The following is a 25,072-nucleotide window of genomic DNA, read 5'->3' as shown; positions in this document are numbered from 1 at the left end:
CATCTTAAAGTTGCTGAGGTTGACAAACACTTCTCTAAAGTCACTTCTTTACATGTCTCACCCCATTCAGTTACACTGAAGGAAAGGGAACATAACAGTGTTGGGGAGAAGGTGTTACACTTTTCCTGTTGTTGTTACAAGAAAATAAAGCCAGTTCACTATAGCCTTCCAGCTAGGAGGGGAGGGGGACTTCAAAAATGGCCATTACATGACTAATTGAGTCACCTACATTTATGTGCTGCCAGTAGACGGGGTTGAGTTAATTGTCCCATGCAGTGGCTGGTTTAGTCAGCAATGTCACCTGAACACAACTTCTGGGATTAGAAAATAGAACTGTCAATCATACAGTTCCATTCTGGTCTCTTTCAGCTTTCCATACTCTAGCAGTTTACAGTATATAGAAACCAAAGTTAAAAGAAGCATCATTTGAGATTGGCTTTGTTTGTTTGCTTGGTCTTGTTCAACAGACACAGCGACTGCGTTTCTGTGGTGTTTCAAAGCACTGAATCATAGATAAAATGTTGTGATGATTCCCCTTTGGTTTTGATCACTTTGGAAAGATGATGAAGCAATATGCTCATGGCCATGGTCTAGTTTTCTAGACAGTGGCTAAAGGTAAAGGTAAAGGTTTCCCTTGACATTAAGTCCAGTCGTGTCCGACTCTAGGGGACGGTGCTCATCTCCGTTTCAAAGCCGAAGAGCCGGCATTTGTCCATAGACACTTCCATGGTCATGTGGCCGGCATGACTACACAGAACGCCGTTACCTGCCCGCCGAAGCAGTACCTATTAATCTACTCACATTTGCATGTTTTCGAACTGCTAGGTTGGCAGGAGCTGGGACTAGCAACGGGAGCTCACCCCGTCACGCGGATTCGAACCGCCAACCTTCCGATCTGCAAGCTCAGCCGTTTAACCCACAGTGCCACTGCTTCCCATAGACAGTGGCTACTCAGCCTGAAAACGCATCACTGCTTAATCGAGAAATATGTTTATTGAAAAGAAACATAGGAAGAGACAAGAGGAATTAACATCATGCTGACACTAGCATTAAACCTAACCCTAACCTTTTTTTTAGATCTCTGGACCGAACTTCAACAACTTTATGTGAAAACTCGAGGGCACCCAAATTCAGCCTGGGGAGGCCCCCACCTCCTTTAATGTAGTTCAAGATCAACCACAGGACAGAATTCCTGTACATTCAGTTAAAAGCAGGGGCAATCCTTAAAAATCAATTGCATCCTAATTGTAAACATTTAGGAGGGTGGGAGGATCTGTCTTGCAAACAGGCAGAAAACCAAATTATTTTTCTAGTTTGTGGAGCAGTTGCATAATTGTATATTCTTGATTCAATTGCTTTACTGGGCTCCTCTTCTTTAGAGGTTAGTTTAGATTACTTGCTTACATTAAAATGGGTAAATCAGCCATGCTGTGTCAGAGGCTCTCCTATTCATTCTGCAGAACACAATCCTGAGCATCTGCCCCACAGGCTTGCTCTGAACACAGCACTGTATTTCCTCAAATGCCTGATCATTCTGAAATGGAAAATAAGATCTTGGTTCCCTCTCAGATCAACCTACTTAGAGGTCCAGGGTCAGCTTCATTCCTCTGAAGGATTTAACCTGTGAATATGAAAGCTGCTTTGATATTTGGGCTTTTACACATATTGCCAGCACAGCCTTCCCATCAAAAGTTGCTGTTAAGGTTTCTCCTTGCCTTTGGGCATGCCTGGATAGTCTAGAACGATTCTGCAGCACACATCATGCATATTCAGGAGGACCATAGGGAATGTTTTACACTGACAGAGAGAAATGTGTTTGCCATCTATGGAGATGGGCACATGTGCATAGCATATGTTCTGCTTCCAACTGAGAGCACCCTCTCTACCTGTTACCCACTCCTTTTCACACAGCAGGGTCATCATCCTGGACTCTGCATCTGCAGATCAAAGATACACAGGCTTGGCCAAGCCTGCAAGTGGCTGCCAGCTGGACTGCTTACAGGAGGGGTCAATGTATAGTGAAGGCAAGGCAGTCTAACTAGGGTGACAGATACTTTCAGCCCCATTGCTTAGGCTGTTTTTTTCCTGCATAAGTGTGTGTTCCTGCATCATCATCATTGATGTAACCCATTCTGCCTCTCCCCTCCTCTCCTCTACCCTACACCCCACCCCCACAGCATGCTCTCTGTTTGATCTTGTAGTCTCTCAGAGTTCCTGTCTAACTGGTAGGGATCATCATTTCTCGTATAAAGTGCAGGCTAGCCAAGGCCAAAATAATTGCCATAACTCAAAATGCTACAGCTGGCAGACAGTCCGACAAATACAATTCTAGCTATTATACACAAATGAGTGATGGCCTTACTCCATTGCTGTTGCTGTTGCTGTTGCTGTTGTGGCTGCTGCAGCAGCTGCTGCTGCTCCTTGGATAAGCAACAAACCATCTCATGGCCGCATGGGGAGGTCACTGAGATGCTCCTTGCCAACTTCAAGCAAGCAGAAGGAAATCTCAGAGATCAAAGTGAGACACCGGCAAGAATGATTCCAGCAGTTTAAAAGGGAAGTCAGGCTCTAAAAATAGGAGAAGGGGTTGTGAGAATGGATGAAAGAGAAGAGAATTGCTATTCTCTCTCATAATCCTGGCTCTGAAAAGGCATAGAGGACAAGAAGAATATACAAAATGACAAATAAAATAGGAATAATAGAGAAATAAGACATGTTAACATGGGAAAATATTCATTGAAATAAAACCAGATAGTTTCACATACCATTGCACGCCTGTAATAAATAATTGTATTAGTTGTCATGGTGATGTGTATTCATCTCTGGAGTTCTATTAATGGGACTAGATGACTGACCCAGGTGATGAACAAACACATGAAAAGCATACTGGAACATTGAAATTTCATTTGTGCAATGAAATGCCAGGGTCTTTATTTGCTTGCTTGCTTGCTTACTTACTTCCACCTTTATTATTTTTATAAATAACTCAAGGTGGGGAGCATACCAAATACTCCTTCCTCCTCCTATTTTCCCCACAACAACCACCCCGTGAGGTGAGTTGGGCTGAGAGAGAGCAACTGGCCCAAGGTCACCCAGCCGGCCTTCATGCCTCAGGTGGGACTAGAACTCACAGACTCCTGGATTCTAGCCAGGTGCCTTCGCCACTAGACCAAAATGATTTATTATAATAATTGTTGTCTTTTAATATTATTATCATTAAATTATACTTTTAAAAATATGAATTATAATAGTATTTTAAGCACTGCATCATCCAAACTGAAATTAATCATTCTTAATGGCTGAACTACAGCAAAGGATTAGAATTATGACAGCTGATTGGAATTCTGATTCAACTTTTACTTTTGATTGTATTTAGCTTTATGATATCCATAAAGTATTATGACAATATCAGTGTTTTTTGACCTACAATCTTGAAACTCAAGAACCCTTTATGGGGAGCAGCCAGAGAGCTGGATATGGCAGAATTAACTGTGGATTTCACGACTATGACATTGGTGATGGCCACTAACAGATACAGTTTGAAAAAGCTATTTACTACTGCCTAAATCATAGGCAGCATATCTTAAATATCAGTTTCTGGAGAGCAAAAGTAAGAGAGGAATATTACCTTCCTGTCTGTATGATAAATGTCTTAAATGTATCTTGGTGTGGTACAGAATTCTAGCTTAGGTAGGTCCTTGGCCTTATCCAGAATAGCTCCTCTTATATTCCTATAAAATAAAAATAGGTTTAGCTAGCTGTACCACTCTCAACAGTAAATTACATATAAGATACTTAAAAATTTAGCCATAGCCTGCAGCTATTCAACTTTTGGGGATGCACCATTGTTCTGTTGGAGAGTGAATATGATTTGCTTTAATCTGGGGTTGGCAACTTGCATCCTGGCTCCTGTTTGGGTCTTTTTTTTTTGCATAACATAGTAGTAGTGATACTATTTTATGCAAAAAAAAACAAAAAAAAAGTGTATAGAGTCACTTGTTGAGATGGACAGCTATAGAAATCGAATAAATAAATATTAATTTAAGAGAACTGTGCAATAAAAAAAACAATGCTGTAACATACTGCAGTTAATCATAAAAATACATTACAAATAATGACATCATGTGAAAGGAAGGATGATATATGATGGCATCAGCTGGTGGAAGGCAGGAACTGCAGCTCAGGATAGGCAAGGAGATAGCAAAAGAACATTTTAGCTAATGTAATGAATTCAAGTCTCCAAGACAAGATGAATTGTATCTAGAGTACTGAAGAAAGGAGCAGAGATTATTTTAGAACTGCCAACTGTAAACTTTAAGAAATTCTGGAGAACTTGCTAGATCTCAGAAGACTAAAAGAGAAGGTTGTTGCTATCTTCAGAAAAGGGGACCGTGTAGATTGCAGGCCCATTAGCTTGATGTCTGTACTGGGCAAGGTCCTCAAATAGATTACATAACATATTTGTCAGCACTTGGATAGGAATGCAACAGTTCACAAGAGCTAGCATGGGTTTGTCACAAACAAGCCATGCCAGATTAACATTATCTTCTTTTTTGACAGAGTTATTAGCTTAATGGATCGGGGGAATGCCATGGATATTGCAAAGCACCACTTTCAAATGTTCTACACAACTGTACTGTTTAAATCTCCTGAGAGAACAACTGTCTGTCTATTGCAAAGTGGTACTGATTGATTTTTCTTTAATGTGGATTTCTTGGTGCTGATCTCCTCAGGTTTGGTTTCAGAACAGAAGAGCAAAATGGAGAAAACGAGAGCGATTCGGTCAGATGCAACAAGTTCGCACGCATTTCTCAACTGCCTATGAGCTGCCTTTGCTAACTCGAGCAGAGAACTATGCCCAGGTAAGTGATTTTCATCAACGTACCTGTCATGAACTTCTGACAATTTTATCAGAAGTTCTGTCATAAATCAAACGAGATATTGTTAGGTGAAATTAGAGTTTAAATTTCAAGAAACAAATGTTTTAACCTTTTTTATTGGTAACAGTTATGAAATTTAGCATAATATAGAGAAGTGCAGAGGTGTTTTGGAGAATATGCTACCCATTTGCAGTCCTAAGGCGATTGATGTGCCATCAAGTTGGTGTCAACTCTTAGACAACATATAGATAGATTTTGTCCATAACAATCTGTCCCTAACCTGGTCCTTCAGATCTTCCAACAGTGCATCCATTGCCTCTGCAACTGAGTCCATCCACCTTGCTACTGGTCATCCTCTTCTTCTGTTTCCTTCTACCTTTCCCATCAGGAGAGCCTTCTCCAGAGAGCTAGATCTTCTCATAATACGTCCAAAGTATGATAATTTGAGCCTCAAGTGAACACTCTGGGTTGATTGGTTTGATGATCCATTTGTTTGTTTTCTTGTCTGCCTAAGCCCCATTATTTGGGAAGAAGTCCATGGAATTCAGTCATATGATCTGATTATACCATTTATCTTGCCATGTTACCACTAGCCCATCTTGATGAATTACTTAATCAAAGAAAGAAAGACAGACTGTACTAAATAGTGGTGACATGAAAATATGTCACAGCATATCTTCAAACTCCATACGCTCTCTATTTGCCAGCTGCCCGTATTGTATCCCAATTTTATGGAAGGTGGGATGACGAGTCTTCCTTAGAAGCTTACCAAGGAGCCTTTAATGACAAGATCCATAATATGGCATAAATCCTCTGCTAGTAATCCTTCTGCAATGTGCTGCCTGGAACATGAACTGGAATGTTTAGGAAGCCAGAAGTTCTTTGGCAGATAAGTTAACCTTAATACTCCCTGAATAGAAATTCTGAACTTTTTAAAAGTAGTACAGACCTGTCAGTTTAGCGATCTTTGACTTCAAAAGAGTTATTTGAGGAAGGTCATTACATAAGAAAGACCTTTAGTTCTCAGCCAAAGGATACTTTAGGTAACATTTTGGTCTGCTTCTCCCTCCTGTATCTCTGTCATATCTTTATTTTACCTAATGTTTCAGCTAGTCACCATCTGCACCGGACATGTTGCAGAAGTGAGTTTCACAAATGAATGATGCCAAAAAATATATGAAATTGTTTTTCAAACTCTATCTACGATGAGTTCAACTACATATACCTCTTAGGCAGGAATATTTTTTGCATTTATAATCTTGTACCTCATTCTTATCTCCAACTTTACTGTTAAAAATGAACATATAATTAGATAGTTTTCTGTTCTGTTTTTTAAAACAGCATATTTTTATGAAGACAACGGCAGGCTGAGGTGGAGTTTCAGTATTTTTTTTCTTCACTGTGATTCTAACTGAGATTGACTGCACCTAAATTATAATCACTGTTCCTTGAAAGGAAATATCTGGCTTCCCTGCATCTTGAAATTTCACAGATGCTTTCTTTCAATTCCTGGAGTTTAAACTCACAAATACGTAGTTGCTAATGGCCCTCAAAATCTCCCTCCTCACCTCCAAGCCAAAAGTCCCTTAACTTTTTAAACTTTTCCCCAATAAGGGAAACATAATATTCTGATCATTTTAGTTGTCCTTTTTTGAACCTTTGCCAGCTGCATAATATCATCCTGTCTGAAATGAGAGCAACTAAAATTATATTTGCAGTGACCGTATTTTCTTGGAAAAATAAAGGACAAACTTGAAAAGGGGGCAAATCTGAAAGAGGTTCATAAGGATAAAAAAATAGTTCATGTTTATAATTTTGCTTTACAAAGGAAAATTCAAGAGCAAAACCAAGAAACACTATACAGAATGCATATTCTAATAAAAAATATCTAAAAAGCATTAAAAGCTATGAAGTTATAAGAAGCAAGTATTAGAAAGGATTTCTGCAATCAGACTGTGCATTAAGTGGTACCATTTGTACAGTAAAAGTTAAATGACCAAAATAAAGGACAAAAGTGAGTTTTTGAAAAATAAATCTAAAGGACAGCTTTCTGAAATAAAGGACATATGGTCACAGTAGATCTACTTTATATTGTAAAAGAGGTAGAATCATCAATATATGTAATGGCATCTGGATTCTTGCCGTTTAATGGAGCCTATTTTGATCATCCTTTTATCCTACTGCCTCTTGCAATACTTGTCACTTATTTGTAGACTGCCAGAAGTAAAGGTCAGCAGAGCCAGAGCAAATGATGATGAAAGGCTGATAAATGCAGGCCGGTTAGAAAACTGTTTTTTCCTACTCTCCATCTGGATCCTCTCTGCTTGCATTCTTTCATCTTATGCTCTTCTCATCTTCACACCTCCCACTCTTCTTCTCCCCTCCTTTTGTGCATGTTGAATTGCAGTTCCCCAGTTCTTAGTTATTGTAAGAATATTTCCCTTTCATATCTAAAAAAATACATATACAAGCAAGGTAGTCCTCGCTTAGTGACCATAATTGAGACCCACAATTCTATCACCAAGTAATGTGGTCACTAAGTGGAAAATCACATGACCACAACAGACTTACAATGTCACTGCCCTTCTGGGTCATTAAGCAGAATATGATTGTGACTTGTGATTTTAGTTCCGTGTTCTCTGTTAACTCTGCTTGTCACAAGCCAGTTGGGAAGCATGCAAATGGAGATCACGTGACTATGGGAAGCTGCGACGGTCATAAATGTGAGGATTGGTTACAATGCTGTTTTTTTTACACCATCATAACTTTGAATAGTTACTAAATGAGGCAGTCAGTAAGTGAGGACTACCTATATAATCAGTTTCACACAAGGCCTTTCAAACTGTGCAGTTGCATTGGCTAATCCACATTTGGTTATTTACATATTTCCGAGCAAGTGGAAATTCCTCCCCAAGTTTACCTTTGCCTGTGTGTATAATAGTGGCATTTCCATAGCAACCTGTTTAGCACTTGTCCGGTTATCTATGGCAGCTGTTTCATGGAGCAGTGCACAGTTCCGCTGCACCCAAGCTGCACCCGTGCATCTGGGTAAGTGTAGCAGTGTTTGCTTATCTGTTCTGTGCTGTTGCATCCTAATACTATAATGAAGTTTATTTGGCTAAGGCTAAACCTCTTTATTAGGACTAAATTTCCCCTGAACCCCCAAATTCCTCTGGGTTCATCCATCTCTCACACCCTCAACCCTGAAGGGGACACTTACATGCTTCTCTTATTCCACTGGAATGGGGTGGGCTTGACTGAAAAAGAAGAAATTATCAGGGTAAGTGCACGATCTGTCCACACCTGTAGGAAGGCCCCACTCTTCGGCTCTGGAGCATGGGATGAGCCAGTGTGAACTAACTGGTGTCTTTCCTTTCCTTTTTTTCCTTCTTTCCTTCCTTCCTTCCTCCTTCCCTCCCTCTACCCCACCGCATCTCAGATACAGAATCCTTCCTGGATCGGCAACAACGGTGCTGCCTCCCCTGTGCCTGCCTGCGTAGTGCCCTGTGACTCGGTGCCTTCCTGCATGTCTCCCCATGCTCATCCCCACACCACTGGGGGAGTCGCTGAATTCCTGAGTGTCTCGGGTCCTGGCAGCCACGTGGGGCAGACACACATGGGCAGCCTCTTTGGCAGTGCCGGCATCAGCCCCAGCCTCAATGGTTACGAGCTTAACGGCGAGCCCGACCGCAAGTCTTCCAGCATTGCAGCCCTGCGGATGAAAGCCAAGGAGCACAGTGCTGCCATATCGTGGGCAACATGACAGGGCTGCTGCTTTTGCCCCCAAGACACTGACAGCTCAAGCCGGACAGCCGACCCAAACCCTCCGCTCCGCTCCTGGACTCGGGGCAGTGTGTGCCCCCCTCAGAGGTCTGAATGCAGCACTTTTCGCTTCTTTAGGGATAACGGCATTGTGCATATTGCCATATTTGGAGTGTTTTGAGCATGTAGGCCTTTTTTTCCCCAGGAACAGGGACGTGGAAGGCAAGAGGGGATGGTTTCTCCTGCATCAGACAAACTTGAGTTCTCCATTCCCCTTGTGCTGTCGTTCTCCTGATTGCCAGTTTGACGTTCCTGCTCTATCTAACACGAGAGCTGCCTCCCACCAAGGCTTCCATCATGCAATAGTTTGCCTTTTTCACAGAATTATGGAGGGGGGGGAAGGGGTAGGATTCCAATGAGTGCTGTCTTTCTTTTGAAATCCTCCTGTATTTTCCCATGACATCCTCCCTCTCTCCCTCCCTCCCCCCACTCTCGTTTTTGACTACAGAAAGTCTGTTAAAGAGGGGGAGAAGAAATACTGTAGCTGCACGGGGTTTCTTGATTGGTAGCATTAGGAGCCGTCCATCTGGAAGTTCATCTGATTTCTTTCTCTCTCTCTCTGTCTCTGTCAAACAAACAAGAAAACAAACAAAGACCAACCCACCATTTCTGGCTAATTGCTCCCATGTGAGCTCTTTTTAATTCCTCATATTTTAATGTAACAGACAGGTTTATGATCCCTAGCACCAAAAGCATGTGGTTGCTATCACTGTAGAGGGTTTTTGCCAAAGCTTGGGGAAAATGGGTGCATTTTGAGTAGAAAATGTCCCAATTCAGGTACCCTATAGCAAAGTTGCCATACCACAATGGGGAGTTTGTTCACTGCTTATCTTCCACATGAATTGTGTGAGTTGCTGAGTTGCTTTTTGTAATTTTTCTTTTATCCTGTCATTTCCCTCCCGGCCACCCCTTCAATCTCCTGTTCTATCCAAGGGGTACAATAATGAAAGCATGAGTCAAACATGGGTTCAATGAAAGGCAAGCTAAGAATATACTAAACAGAAATCACAAAGAGAATGGTACATCTCCACGGTGCCACTTTGCAATCATAACCCCATGAGCTGATTCAAACAGAAAGCCAAGGACTCCTGGGCTAGTGTAATCCAAATCAACATTTTTATATGGTACCTAGTATTTGGAACACTTTGGTACCACTTCCCCATCACACAAATGCATTTATTGCAACATCAACAAATCAGTTGTGGGAGATGTTATCCATAAATTAAGTGCTGCCTAACCATAGCCTGATGATTGGTTTCAATGAAGAACAAAACTGGGAGAAATCTGTGGGCAATAAAGGAAAATGTCTCCCTAATTTCCTGCACTGGTCTGCTCTTGCAGTACACTCAGTTCTGAAAGAAGACCAATATATAGGATTTTTTCTTCTTAGACTGATATTTCATATACAAGCTTCTGGATAATAACTACAAAACTCCGTGGTTCCAAAGGAATTGTATGTACCCTGCCATGAGCATTTTTTTTAAAAATCTGTTCAATGGTGTCCGATTCTCAGAGACTGCCTAGACAAGTCCTTGCAGTTTTCTTGGCAGGATTTCTGAAGTGGCTTGCCATTGCCTCCTTCCTAGGGCTGAGAGTGCAGAACTGGCCCAAGGTCACCCAGCTGGCTTTGTGCCTAAGGTGGGACTAGAACTCACGGTCTCCCAGTTTCTAGCCTGGCGCCTTAACCACTACACCAAACTGGCTCTCACGCCATGAGCAATAACCCACTTCAAATACTGCCCTTCTGGTTTCCCCATCACACTGTTCCTTCTTCAGTACCAGTTCCTCCCAAATCAATGGAGATAATTCAAAGGCCTACCTGGAAGAAATAAAGCAAGAGGTTTTTTTTCCTTAGTTGGAAGTTCTTTTGCTTTCAGCCCAAAGCCAAGTAGCAGACACAGGCCTGCCTCATGTTGTTCCCATTCATCAGGATAATGGCAGCTTCCCAATTTCCATATGTTTGCCCTCTTTAAAAAAGGATCAAAGAGGATTTGGGTCCAGCCAGATGAAATTCTGCTCAGAAAGCTGAAATGGTGCTCGGGTTTGTGGTTTCTCAGACAAGAATTCACATCCACTAGAGGAGAGAAACTTAATGCCCGGAATGGTCTAACTGGCCTTTAAGAGGTGTTTACTGGGTTAGCAACTACTGGTCTTTCCTTTTCTGGGGAGCAGTTGCTTGCAGGCTTTATAATTCAGATAGATTTCAATGGGCTTCAGTGCAAAAGCCAGCCTTTTATCATCCTTAGGGCACAGGCACCCACGCACCAGCGTTCTGACCTTCAGATGGCCATGGAATCATGAATGGGCACGTGCCATCCATCCAGGAATGGGAGGCCTACAGCTGGGGATGTTTATCAAGAACCACGTGTGCCACAGCAAGCCCACGGAACCCCAGAAGGAAAAAAATCCATGCCAAAACTGAAGAGGGGGCAAGAGAGAGAAGTTTATAAGAATAAGGTAGAAAAAGCAGCGACGTGCTTAAGGGTCAGGGAGTCGTGTGTCCTCCCCACTTCCCGTGTTAATTCCAGCACCTTGGAACATTTCTTAGGAACCCCAGTGCTTCTGACTAGCTGTGGTTACAAGAAGTCTGCCTGTAGCATGCAGAGTAAAAAGGCCTAAACTTTTTTCCTTTAGGGAAGAGAGACAGGAAGCATTTTTCAAGTCAAGAGCCACATTGACTTACAGGAAACTTTATGAAGACTGCATGGCAAACATGAGCAGATTTGCTGTGATGATGGTGATGATGGTGATGATGAAGATGAAGAAGCCCACCACCTCACAGTCTTTCTTTCATACAGAACCCGGTATACATTCTCAGACGAGACATCTGCACACAATTTTTGCACATAACACACTTCCATTCACGTGTAATAAAGATCCATTTATTCTCATATATCCTGAAAATGCTCCCTAGAGTGCTGCAAGTAGGCTTTGAGGAGCAAATATGACTAAACCTGACTGCCCAGGGTCCCCCAAGTGGGGGAGATGGGTGGCAATAAAAATATGACAAATAAATAAATAAATAAATAAACCCACCCTTTGATGGTTGCATTTTCCTAATAACACTTGAAGACCATTGAAAGAATCAATTAAGTAAATACTTTTAAATTCCATTGGATTCAGTGGGAATGTAAAACATCATTAGACTTGTTGCCCTGTGGAGTAAGTATGAAGAAAAGTAAGCTATCAATAGAAGTGCTACCTTCAGAAAGGCATTTAAGATGCTCCTAGCATAAGAGTGCAACAGTTTTACACACGTTACACATGCTGTGTATAAAGAGTGTCAAAAAAAAAAAGAATTCTTCATTGATTGTTTTGCACCCCTTTTAATCTATGAAATCAAGGTTGAATAATCCCAGGCAATGATATCACTACCTCCCATGACTGGAAATCATTGATCCACCAAATGATGTTAAGGCTACCTTGAGAATTAGACCCTGAACTCTCATGCAAGTGGTGACATGATTGTATAATCGACATGAGCCATGCCTAATCATGTTTGTGTGTTCCTGAGTGTGAATGCCTAGGAAAATACATTTGTGTGCATGCTGACTCCAGGTATGATTATTGTATAACAGCTAAGTTTGCCACCTTTTGGGTGAAGGAGAGAATTGCTCATAACAGGTAGATACTAGCTCTGCCCATTGTTCCTTGTTTTCAGTTGGTAGAAGAGGACTGGAAGTAGAATCATGCTGCTCCTTTAGCTGTTCATGCCAAGTCAGCATCCCCTAAAACTGCCATGTGGTTGCAGCAGTCTTTTCAAAGGCCTAAAGCAGACAATATTTTTGGCTAAGTTCTTTTACTATCTGTTCATCTTATGTCAACGTCAGTTCCTAAGTGGCCTTGAATGTTCAAGCATGCACCAACAGCATACACTTCAGAAGGTCTTTCAGGATCTGTACCAGGCTCAGCCCAATATAGTACTGTATGCATCGATTCCTTGAAAAACCAGTGATGGAATAGGCCATTATGTTAAGTCGCCTCCTTCCTCTCATTCGTAGGCAGATTTACCTAGGGCTACTTTTGCCCATCTCTCCACACCACGGGCCAACAGTGGAGGATGGCCAAAGAAATGGTATGTTTACATATGCAAAACAAGAGGGGGGTGCACGTGATATCAAACATAGCATTTACCTGTACTGTAACTTCAGTGGAAACCTTTTGTTGAAATGCATCCTGAACAAGAGAATTCCATCAATGGCAACAGCACAAGAGGTGATCTGTGCTGAATCCTCATAGTGAGCACCAGAAGTTTTCTGCACGCTTGAAGAGTAGCAGTTGGTCTTCAGCTGTCTAGCTGCAGCCCAGACAGTTGTGTGGAGGAGCAGTCAGTAAGAAATTTCCTTGGGGGATGAGGAAGGGTGGACCTACCTTATCTTTCATTCCATTGGCAACTGAGTCGTTGGTCAAGGCAATACAGCATGGGCTAAATGAAGGGGGTTAGTTCTTTCCCTTTTTTTCTTTTACACGCTATTCCTGTATCTTTTTTTTTACTTCACTCCTTTAATGATTTTGCCTCGTCTCATCATACACCAAGGTTTTATTGCAAAGCATTTTGAAAACAAACAACAGTGAAAAAAGGTAGTTTCCTGGAAAATGGTTTGAAAAAATAATCAACAAGACCCAGCTGCTGAGAACTTTGTTTATTTTGCTGCTTTGACTGACACAGGAAAAAAGCAAACATTTGGAATTTCTTTTAAAAAAAAGAAATCAGCCCAAATGGAACCTAGATGAAAGCTTTTTCACTGCTTTCAGCTTCATGGCTGGCATTGCAGGGAAGGCAAGGTGTGACCCACTTCATCCTGCCCCAACTTTTAACAGCAAATTGGGGGTAATCCGCTTTCCGGTCCTCCTTCCACATAAATAGACAGTGCTACGACTTTTGTACTACTGATCTTGAAGGGCAGTTTTCAATGTGTAATAATATATCTGTTTTGGGGTATGTGGTGACTGAAAAGGAGAATGGGAGGGGAAAAATTGTAAGAAAACAAACCTCAATTTCATCGTTGTAAAATATTGTAACCTTGTATAAATGCAACTTTTTTTTCCTTTAGCTTTATGGCCTGAGGCAGAATATATTAAAATATACATTCAAAAAATGTTTATGAATAAAGCAATGGATTGGGAGGAAAGCCTACAAAATTGCAGTGTGAGGTTGTGCCATACAATTTTACTGCCTATACAGATATGTACTGCAAATTCATAACATTGTAATATTAAAAAAAGAAGAAGAACAAATTGCTTTGTACCTTGTCTTTCTTTCTTGCTCTTTTTTCCCCCTTAATTTTTGGGGGAAATAAATTATTGCATGTATCATCTCTTCCTGTCCTAGAGTTGAGGGTGGTAGTGTGCTGAATTTTTTTAGTGCTGCAAATAAAAATTAAACAGACAAAAAATTGCTGGAAAAGAATGAACAAACATCCAGAGCACAGAAGAGAACCACATAAATATTGTTGTCATTCTTAGTTGCAATAAACTGCCTCTTCTCTGCTCTGAACTGAAATCTCTCTATTTTGTGCCTAACTCATGGCAAATGAAATGCGATCAGAAGGGGCCCTCCAAAATCTCATGTTAATTGAAGTTGGCAAAAAATACTAACAGTGCCCTTTTGAACTGCTGACACAGAGCAGAATGGATTAAACAAGGCTAGATTAACAACAGGTGGCAGCTCACAGACCCACTGCCTCTAGAGAGTCTTAGCAACCAAGAAGCAATGATGAGAACATCCTAGAGGCAAAGTCTGAGCAGCCAATATGTGGCTGAAATTAGACTGCTGGTAAACTAAGGGAAGATCTGATCTCAAAACGATTTTTCCAAGATGTGGCAAAGGATATGGAGGTGGCAGCAGTATTCACAAGTCAGTATTCCAAAATACATGTGTCCTTGGAAACATGTCAGGGTGGGTTGGCTTATTCATTTTTAAGAGACAAATCTGGAAACTAAAAATAAGATAGGTGTCTATTCTCAGGACTCACCTTTGAAACATTATGCAACTAACCACTTTTGACAATTGTTGTCCAAACGGTCTCCTTCCGGCCATACCTGCCCATGCTGTTGAGTCGACTGGCCTGGCCTTGGATAAAAATGACTAAAAACATCTGACCACCTTAGATAAAGAATGCAATGTGGAAACCTATCTTTCTACCTTGGCCAGTTGTGTGAAAGGTTGTTCACATATGGGTTACATCGGTGTGATAAAACTGGCTTGGGTTGGCCTGCCTGTTTAATGTGGCTGGGAGAGTTATTCCTTTCCCTACCTACCAATCATCCCTTAATCAATACACAAAGCTGACCGGCTGGAAGGCTGCCTCTTTCTCGCTCATTCTGACCTACCTGGATAAATTTGGACACTCCATTGAGCCACTAATGGGTCTTTCTGTAACTCTCTGTACCAGTGCCCATGACCATCGCTCATCAATATCTCCTATTAGCAGAACAGTAAATTCATAGCACAGCACGAACAGGCATTCACTCCCCCATGGCCAGTTCAAATGGCCTAGTCCAAGCCCTCCTTCCACCCCAGTCTCTGGGATATAGAACTCTCACACACAGCCCAGTTGCCCTATTGCCAGAAGACACTGTTTCTGGAGGTCAGAAATGGACAACACTGTCTTTGTGAGTCCACCAGTCACCCTCAACGTGACCTTAGGGCATGATTCTCCACTACTGAAATATACTTTTCTCCGCTTTGTCACCTCGAATGGTACTACCTATCTGGGCTAGAGCAATTGGTTGCAGGTTAACTGAGCCAACGCTTATTGTGCATTTCCATACCTCCCATTTATTTATTTGATTTATTTATTTGATTCCTATAGCCGCCTATCTCAGCAAGTGACTGAAGCATTGCTGAAATAGCATACCGTAATAGTTAAGATCTTCATTTAACATAGAGAAAATTACCAACCTGAAATCTGGCAGAAACTTTAAAACCAACCAACCAACCAACCAACAACCTGTTTGTTTCTTTTCTTGGGTAGTTTTCCTACCCCAAAAAATCATAATCACTGTGCTACTTCAGAGTGCTAGTAAAAGGATTCATAGAAACAATTAGAGTGCATGCTGGAAAGAAGGGACTTTTTTGCAAGAAAAAAAAAGAATGCATGTACCTGCATTTTGATCTTAAATCTTTTAAGATCTCTGTGTGTGTGTGTGTGTGTGTGTGTGTAATTCCCTTCTCACCCCTATGGGTGGTATGTGTCTTCCTCAACCTCGGGTCCTCTACTAGAGGCCTGGGAGTTTGAGGGTTCTGTGCAGTATCTTAGCTGTTCCTTGCACTGCACTCTTCTGGACAGAGAGCTCTGGTGTTGTTCCTGGGATCTGTTGGACCTATTCTCCCAGCTTGGGGATCACAGCCCTGAGTGCCCCTACCACCACTGGGACCACTTTGGCCTTCACTTTCCACATCATCTCTAATTCCTCTTTCAGGCATATTTGTTCTCCAGCTTCTCATACTCCTTCTTCCTGATGTTGCTGTCACTTGGCACCACTACATCTATAACCACAGCTGTCTTCTGGTCCTTGTCTATTACCACGATGTCCATTTGATTGGCCACTACCTGCCTGTCCCTCTGGATCTGGAAGTCCCACAGGATTTTAGCCCTGTCATTCTCCACAACCTTCTGTGGAATCTCCCATCTGGACTTGGGAGGGTCTAGCCCATACACTGTGCAGATGTTCCTTTACACAATGCCAGCTACTTGGTTGTGCCGTTCAGTGTATGCTGTTCCTGCCTGCATCTTACGTCCTGCCACTATATGTTGGATTGTCTCTGAGGCCTCTCTGCACAGTCTGCACCTTGGGTCCTGTCTAGTGCGGTAGACACCTGCTTCTATGGATCTGGTGCTTAGTGCCTGTTCTTGTGCTGCTATGATCATTGCCTTCATGCTGTCTTTTAGTCCAGCCCTTTCCAGCCACTGGTGGGATTTCCCAATGTCAGCCACCTCAGCTATCTGTCAATAGTACATTCCATGCAGGGTCTTGTCTTGCATTGGCACTTCCTCTGCTTGATCTTCCTTCCATGTCTGCTGCTGCCTCAGGCATTCTCTCAACAGCTCATCTTTAGGGACCATCTTACTGATGTACTCCTGGATGCTCTGGATTTTATCCAGGGCAGTGGCTTGGATGCTCATCAGACCCCGCCCTCCTTCTTTCCGCCTAGTAAACAGTTTCTGGGTGTTGGACTTGGGATGGAAGCCTCCAGAGCTTCCGGGTCTTCACATCGGCAATCTCCATGTCCTCCTTTGGCCAGCTATACTGGCAGGGTAGCTGATGACTGGCAGGGCATACATGTTGATGGCGTGGATCTTGTTCTTCCCATTGAGCTGGCTCTTCAGGATCTGTCTTATCCTTTGGTGGTACTTGGTTGTTGCTGTCTTCCTTGCCTCCTCATCGTGGTTCCCATATGTCTGTGGGATACCAAGGTACTTGTAGCTGGTCTGTATGTCTGCTATGTGACCTGCTGGTAGTTCCACCCCATCAGTCTTAACTACCTTTCCTCTCTTTACTACCATCCGGCCACACTTCTCCAGTCCAAATGACATCCCAATGTCCTCACTGTAGATCCGTGTCGGGTGGATCAGTGAGTCGATCTCTTGTTCACTCTTAGCATACAGCTTGATGTCATCCATGTAGAGGAGGTGGCTGATGGTAGTTCCACTCTTGAACTTGTATCCATATCCAGTTCTTATGATAATCTGGCTGAGGAGGTTCAAGCCCATGCAGAATAGCAATGGGGACAGTGCACCACCTTGGTATATGCCACACTTGATGGCCACTTGTGCAAGCTGCCTTGAGTTGACTTCCAGTGTTGTCTTCCACAGTCCCACTGAGTTCTTGAGGAAGGTCCTGAGTGTCCTGTTGACTGTATAGTGCCAGGCATTCACAGATCCATGTGTGTGGCATTGAGTTGTAGGCTTTCCTGTAGTCAATCCAGGCTGTGCTCAGATTGGTCTTTCTAGACCTTGAGTTTCGGGTGACTGCTCTGTCTATGAGCAACTGGTGTTTGGAGCCTCTGGTGTTGTTCCCAATGCCATTCTGAGCTGTGCTCATGTACTGACCTATATGGTCCTGCAGCTTGGTGGCTATGATGCCTGATGGGACTTTCCATGTTGTGGGGAGGCAGGTTATTGGCCAGTAGTTGGATGGTGCTGTTCCCTTGTTGGGGTCTTTCATGATGAGCACTGTCCTACCTTGTGTTAGCCAGTCTGGGTGGGAGCCTGCTGCTAGCACCTGACTCATCTGTGTTGCTAGGCGTTCATGCACTGCTGTTAGTTTCTTTAGCCAGTAGATGTGGATCATGTCTGGGCCAGGTGCTGTCCAGCTCTTCACGTTCTTGGCCTGCTGTTGGATGTCTGCTACTGTGATGGTGACTGGTTCCTGCTCTGGGAGATTTCTGTGGTCTGCTCTTGGGTCCTGCAGCCACTTTGCACTGGTGTTATGTGTCTTCTCTTTCTCCCATATGTTCTTCCAGTACTGTTCAGTTTCTGCTATTGGTGGCTCTGCTGTTACTGTGTTGTTGCACTGCAGTTGGGAGTACATCTCGGATGGTTCTTTGGCGAACAGGGCATTTATCTTCTTGGCCTCTGCTTCTCTAGTGTATCTCCTTAGTCTGGTAGCCAGTGTTGTGAGCCTTTGTTTAGCAGTCTCTAGGGCTTCAGATGGAGTGAGGCCCCTGTATTTTTTCAGTAGCCAAGTCTTATCCTTACTCTCCACACCCTTCTGTAGTTCCACCAGCTGACTAACTTCTCTCCGAGTTGCCTTGATCTTAGCCTCCAATCTCATTTTCCAGGGGAGGGGGGGTATGCACTGCTGTTCTTCTTGATCATGTAGCCAAGCATCTCCAGGATTACAGTGGCTGTACCATATACTAGTTCATTGGTTTGTTATACTGGTAGCAGGAGTTGTTGCGAGGGCTCTGTTGGCATCTTCTAGCATATTATCTGATGTTACTTCTCCACTGTGCCTTGGTAATCGGTCTCGAGAGTTGACTGCAGCTAGTTTATCCATGATCTTTTGCCTCATATCAGCTGCTGTGCTCTGTAATGGAGGGGGTGGCAGTGATGTTCCAGCCTGTGATGTTCCAGCTTCAGGTGTTGGCTGCACCTCCAGTTGTTCTTCCGGGTCTTCTTGAGTCTGGGATATAATGTGTAGCTGGTCTATCTCAAGTTGTGAGAGCAGCTTCCTCTTCACTATGTTGAAGCGTTGGGTAACTAGCTGTTTCTCAGTCAGTGTGAACACAGATAGAGATAGAGAAATGAACACAGATAGAGAGCTTGGTACAAGGTCCCACAGCAGCTCCCTCCCAACCAGAAACGCGCGTCAGCGCCTTGGCATGTGAAACGTTACGATGTACAATGCACATTGAAACGGTGAACATGACATTGTTTCTCAGTCAGTGTGGATGCAGGTCTTCTGTCCATCCATAGTTCCCTCATGTGTTTCATATATCCCCTCTCATTAGATCTGCTGTTGTAGTAGCATTCCATCAATTCCAGGTTCTCTTGTCTCATCCATATATGGTTTGTCCAATAGCCCACTTATCATCAGATTGTCCTGGTTCCCCAACATCTGATGCAGATGTTGTTAAACAGGGCAACATCCGAGCCAGCATGACTCTCTTAGTTCGTGTCACTCTCATGTTTTTGAAGTAGGCAGGTGAAGCGTTAGGGGTTCTTTGCCCAAGGACCCCTACTGGTAAGGTAGGTACAGCCAGGATTTGAATCCCAGTCTCCTGCTCCAAAGGCGGCATTCTAACCACTACGCTATCCAGCCGCTATTTTATTTAGATATAGATAGATAGATAGATAGATAGATAGATAGATAGATAGATAGATGTACATACACACACACACACATATATTTTTTCATAGAGAAAGAGAGAGAGAAAAGTTTATATCTCTGTAGATATAGAGATGCAGACATGCACACACATGTAGAGGAAAACCCTTGGCAGTCACTTTCCTGGAAACAAAGGAAGGGGGGAGGAGGAATTGTCCAGTGGTAGCCGGAGGTCCAGACAGAATTCCTTGCAAGCTGTTCCCAAAGTGCCTCCATCTGGACAGGATTTTCTTAAACCGTCTTAGAGTCAAGCCAGTATGAGTACAGGACAGGAGCAGCCTAAACAGTAAGCACAGATATGCCTAGAAAGTACACTCCTCCAAAGAAGGAATATTCTCAGACATAGGACAATCATGGGGAATTTTACTAGTTAATTCTAATGTAGGACCAAGAATGGTGGTATTAAGGGAAGCTTTGTCTCGGAGCTCACAATATGATTCTAGGATAAGGTATTTGGGGGCCAAACTGATTGAGAGTTTTATATAGAAACACAGTTTCAAAGGAAGCAAACATCTGGCACTGAGAGAGGGTAGCCCCTGCACTTATTCAGGATCATGTAACAGTTTGTAAAAACACATTTTCATCACCCCCTACCCCCATACAATAGCTGGCTGAGATTTCTCAAACTGTCTCAGCTTTAACAGTGGTATAATAGCCCACTGTACTCACTAAGAACCAGATCCAAGGGTGCCACTTTGGCAGGAATTAACCCCCACTTTATTTAATGCTTGGTCAAGACCTCTGATTCCTCAAAGTCTTGCAAAGTTTAAGCATGATAAACATAAGAGGGCAGGGAAGAGAATCGATGTAGGCTGCATTGGCCATGAATGTGGGGCTACCTTTATGGCTACTTTCTTACAGCCAAAAAGGATATGAGAATGTCATCTGAATTTCCTACTGTATATACTTATATGGGAAGTTAGAAGCAAAAACCAATACGGGCAAATAGAGCAGGGATACTGACTCAAAATCCAACAGATGTACTTTAGTGAGCTATTTTGTAGCCTGAACCCCATTTAGGCATGGTGTGAAATTTCATTACAGAAAAGCAGTGTTTAATATGTACATCCAGGGAGGCGGTCATTTTGCATTAAAAAAAAAAAAGACTGGACCAATCTTTTAGAAACAAAGGGCAAGCCTAACTGTGATAAAGCTCTCTTTAAAGAGACTGTGGATTAGTGTTGCATTTAATCTAAGACAAGTAAGGGGCTCATACCCTCACCTTCCATTTACAGCTGGGCTTCAATCCTGTGGACACCTCTAGCTATTTTGCTGTGTACAGAACAAATGTACACAATATAATAGCATGGAAATTAATCTAGTTATTTCCTTTGTAATATTTCAGAACACCATATAGATGCTAGTAAACTTCACCGATTTTAGGCCTTTAGAATTTACAGTAGTCTTTGCTGCCCAACTGTCTCTTTTCTGTAGACTCCAAGAAAAGCTTCTTAATCCTTTCTTTTTTCACATTGCTTACAGGTCATTCATATTTGCAGCCAGTCTGATCATTCACTGTAGAAGATCCAACATCAGATGCAATTTGGAATAATAACAACAATCAGCCCACCTTGTTGATGTTACATTGACCTGCACTGGAAATGCCGACTGAAAGTATTCACAGTTCAGTTCTAAGAATACCACATCTGCTATATTTGTATTGTAGGGACCCTCCACCCCCACCCCATAAGGGATGACTCAGCGGGCTGGGTTTCACCAAAGTCATCTTTGCCCATTTGTGTGAACAGAAAGGCCTGTCAATGAAAATTATTTTCTATGTCATTAATGAAATTAATCACATTTAGTAGCTCACCCCCTTGTTCTCCATTCCCCAAAGAGCTCTTAAGATCAAGTAAAAGCATCAGCCCACAGATGTCACTCATGTCTCCATTCCCACATAACCAATAAAAACTGTAGAAGTGTTTCACAGGCAACAAAGGAGTTAAACTTCCCTTCTTACTCCAAGCAAACTGACAATCAAGGCAAATGAGGATAAAGTCAAGGACATTCAGAGAGGAATTATTGGAAACAACTCTGGAAAATGAAGCTGGCAAACAGGGGCCTCTCTCCATTCACTATCCTTTCTCAGAAATCCTGTGGGAATTTCTGCTGGGAATACCTATCAGAGCTGTGCTGCGTTTTCTCCAGTGGATTATGCCTCAGCCACTCGCCATCACTGCTCCATTTCAGCTAATTGTCTCAGATGTTGTCATTCGTTATCCTCTTAATGAGAAACACAACTTTCCTGCACAACCAACGCAAGGACCTGGCAGCCATGGAATCCTGAAGATCAGCAGATGCAGGTCTGTAAAACAGCAGTTTGTTCTGGACTGAAATTACACAGAGGAGGCATGTGATTCCAAACAGCATCAAACTCAACCATTAGTTTGAAACTTTTCAAACTAGTTTGAAAGCAACCATACTCCCCCTAATAAAAAAAAAATAAGAGACAGGCTGAGGACTTAGCACTGTTATCTAGCGCTTAAGGCAAATATTGGTTGCCATGAAGGACCGCCATCTTGCTTCAGATGTTTCCTGTGGTGTTGGGCGGCACTTATGTAGTCTCAGATGTTTTCATTCCATTCTTGGGAAGAACATTACTGGCCTGATTCAAAGCTTCAACCATCAATAAGCAGAATACATAAAGTTATAAATCACAGCTTTGGGGAATAACTAAATCCACTTGAAACCACCAACTGTTTGCGCTTAGGGCAATTCTTTTCCTCAAGTGTTAAGCCAATTTATCTACAGGATTCAAGTGGGTATTGATTATTCCCATAGCCCATGATTTATGGCTTCATGCATACATTTATAGCGTTCACCATTTCTGCTTAGCACTGAAGCCCCCAATCAGTATGCACTGCACTGAAAGCAAAAAATTATTATGAAGTATGTACTGCGAAATAAATGCATAGCTTGTGCCCTGCTTATCATTCTGTAGTGAGGAGAATCACAATGCTGCAGTGAATTTAATACTAGTAGTTATCATCACTGCAGTGTTTTTCTTTAGGGGAGGGAACAACTCCAGTCTCTCTCTTTTCCTCATCCATTTTGAGTGAGTTTTTGTTGTTATTTAAATGTTTTCCTTTCCTTGGTGCCTTGGAAAATCATTCGACTCTCACAATTTAACCAGTTCCAAACTAATATATTTTCCCAGTGCTCAGCTGTATTTTCTTTTAATAAGATGTGGCCAAGGGAACATGGGAACTGTCTGAGAAATGATATGCTCTGTGAGTAAGAAAATACATGCTTAAGAAATGTCTCTCTCTTGCACATACGTGTCTATTTTTCCACCCTTACTTCATTGGACTGCCGTGAATTTTCACTCTAGAAAATGTGGATCTTTGAGCCAAGTTCAGGTAGGTTAATTAAATGGACTGGAAAAGAACCTGATGCTTGGAAAAATTGAAGGCAATAAAAAAGAAGACAAGGTGACTAGATACCAGAATTGAAGACAAATGCATGCACTTAAAAGAACTCAAAAAAGCAGCTACTCACAAACAGTTCTCCTGAAATGGTGTCCATTGGGTTATGAAGAATCAGAAACCATCGAATAACAAACTGATTATGTCCCACTAATTTCAGTAGCCATAGTTCCTGGATTTTGAGAACTTCAAAAGAAGCTAAGTAAGTTAAATACAAGCATTTTACTGTGAGATTTGTGATCTTCTAACGTTTCCAATCAGGGAAAATAAATACTTGAGTAGTACATTACCGGATACTGATTACTTTAGGCCATGTTTTGCCCATCTTTTCCATTTTGAAAAGGCCAAAGTTATTTGTCTGTTGTGAGTACAGTGTAGTGATTAATAACATCAGGTAAGGGCAATCTAACTAAGCTCTCCACAGCAATTCAGCCAGACTCTAGCACAGGACCAAAGTCAGAATCAATCAGCCCCATTGGCTTGAAACTCTGGGCTCAGGTTTCTACTCAAGGTTAGCATCCAGCCACCTAGCTCACGAACAAGGCTGGCGCTCCATTGAGGTCCAAGAACAGCTCCTTGGGAATGAAAGTCTACATGTAAGTAGCCCAGCATGCATGAATGACTTTGCAATCAGGCCAGGTTTTAATGACCACTAGCTGAATATGGTGAAAGGTCCCCTGTGAAAGCACTGAGTCGTGTCTGACCCCTTGGGGGGATGCCGCTTTCGTGACGTTTTCTTGGCAGACGATAGCAGGGTGGTTTGCCATTGCCTTCCCCAGTTGTGAGCGAGCCTCGTGTGGTGCAGAGTGGTAGGCGGCACTATTGTAACCGAAAACTTTCCCTGCAACCCGAGGTTGATCCCAGCAGAAGCTGGATTCTCGGGTAGCCGGCTCAGGTCGACTCGGCCTTCCATCCTTCTGAGGTTGGTAAAATGAGGACCCAGCTTGCTGAGGAAGGTGACAACTGGGGAATTTGACCTTGGACTGTACAATTATACTTCTGCTACTTCACTTGCTAGTCCTGCCCCAGGACAGGACACTGTCATATTTTATATCTGGTTAGCAGGATATAAAAAGGCTGAGGAGTCTTACAATACTTCATGTCTTGTCTCTAATGTTATGATCCAACTCTGCATAATAAAATATGCATCAGTATTATGCTTGTATAACTGAAACCAAGTGATAAAGGCACACGAGTATTAACAGCTTCTGTACCAACCTGTGAAAATGAGGTGGTGTAAGTCTGGCTGTTGCACGAACACAGGGATAACAAAGAAGGGATGGAATGAAAATATTGGCTTCAAAATGAACAGGCTAGAGCTTTTTTTATCTGCCAATTCAACAACAGTAACAAATGTCTTTTTATTTCATGGTTACAGTCAACATCCCTGTGCATTTTTGAGCCTAGAAAGATAAAATAATAATTTATAAACATGTACATCACCTTCTCTGCCTATCTGCATTCGGTTAGCACCTATATGTTGTTCTTTTAATGCCAAGCAGCAGATCATGCACCTTCAAGAGATTCCTTAAATCTTCCTCACTTCCAGCCTTCAAGGTGGTTATCATCAGCATATATGTAATTGTTACGTTTCTCCTAGCAATTGTAATTCCAATTTCTATTTTTTCTAGTGCAACATTTCCCACAATATATTCTGCATATAAATTAAATAAGTGACAATATACAACTTTAATACATCCCTTTCCCAATTTTGAACCATTTGGTTGCTCCATATTTCATTCTAAATGTGGTTTTCCTGGTCACCATACAAATTATTCAGTAGGTAGATGAGATGGCCTGGCATACTTCTTTTTTTAATCCTTTCCTAAAATGACAGCCAGTGGGATTGATAAGGCCAGCCTATCTGATGGGTGCAGAGTTGGGAAAGAACTGAGCATGCATGCACGTGTTGTAAGAGATCAAAGAGCGCCCATAAATAATTTATCTGTAACTGAAACAGAGTAAGCCTCCCCTTTTAAGACCATTTTTTCTTCTTAGAACACAATTTATCATAATATGGTAGCAACTGAGAATATATATTTTGTTGCCAGTAAATGCCAAACCACATCTATTCATGATATGACTGGTGGTTGACCTGTGACTGCAGTT

At 42.3% G+C, this 25,072-nt stretch overlaps 1 protein-coding gene across 1 annotated transcript in view; it reads left to right on the top strand.

Annotated features, from left to right (window-relative positions):
• The window catches only part of ALX4 (ALX homeobox 4), a 72,030-nt gene extending 63,387 nt beyond the window's left edge, over nt 1–8,643 (top strand). Inside the window, exons 3-4 of the mRNA XM_063293278.1 lie at nt 4,734–4,862; nt 8,320–8,643. Of these exons, the coding sequence (XP_063149348.1) occupies nt 4,734–4,862; nt 8,320–8,643 (453 nt within the window). The remainder of the gene's footprint in view (nt 1–4,733; nt 4,863–8,319) is intronic.
• The last annotated feature ends 16,429 nt before the right edge of the window (nt 8,644–25,072 follow it).

The sequence above is a fragment of the Candoia aspera genome, chromosome 1 (genome assembly GCF_035149785.1).
Source record: "Candoia aspera isolate rCanAsp1 chromosome 1, rCanAsp1.hap2, whole genome shotgun sequence".
Lineage (NCBI taxonomy): Eukaryota > Metazoa > Chordata > Lepidosauria > Squamata > Boidae > Candoia > Candoia aspera.
This window is presented reverse-complemented; position numbering and strand designations above follow the sequence as displayed.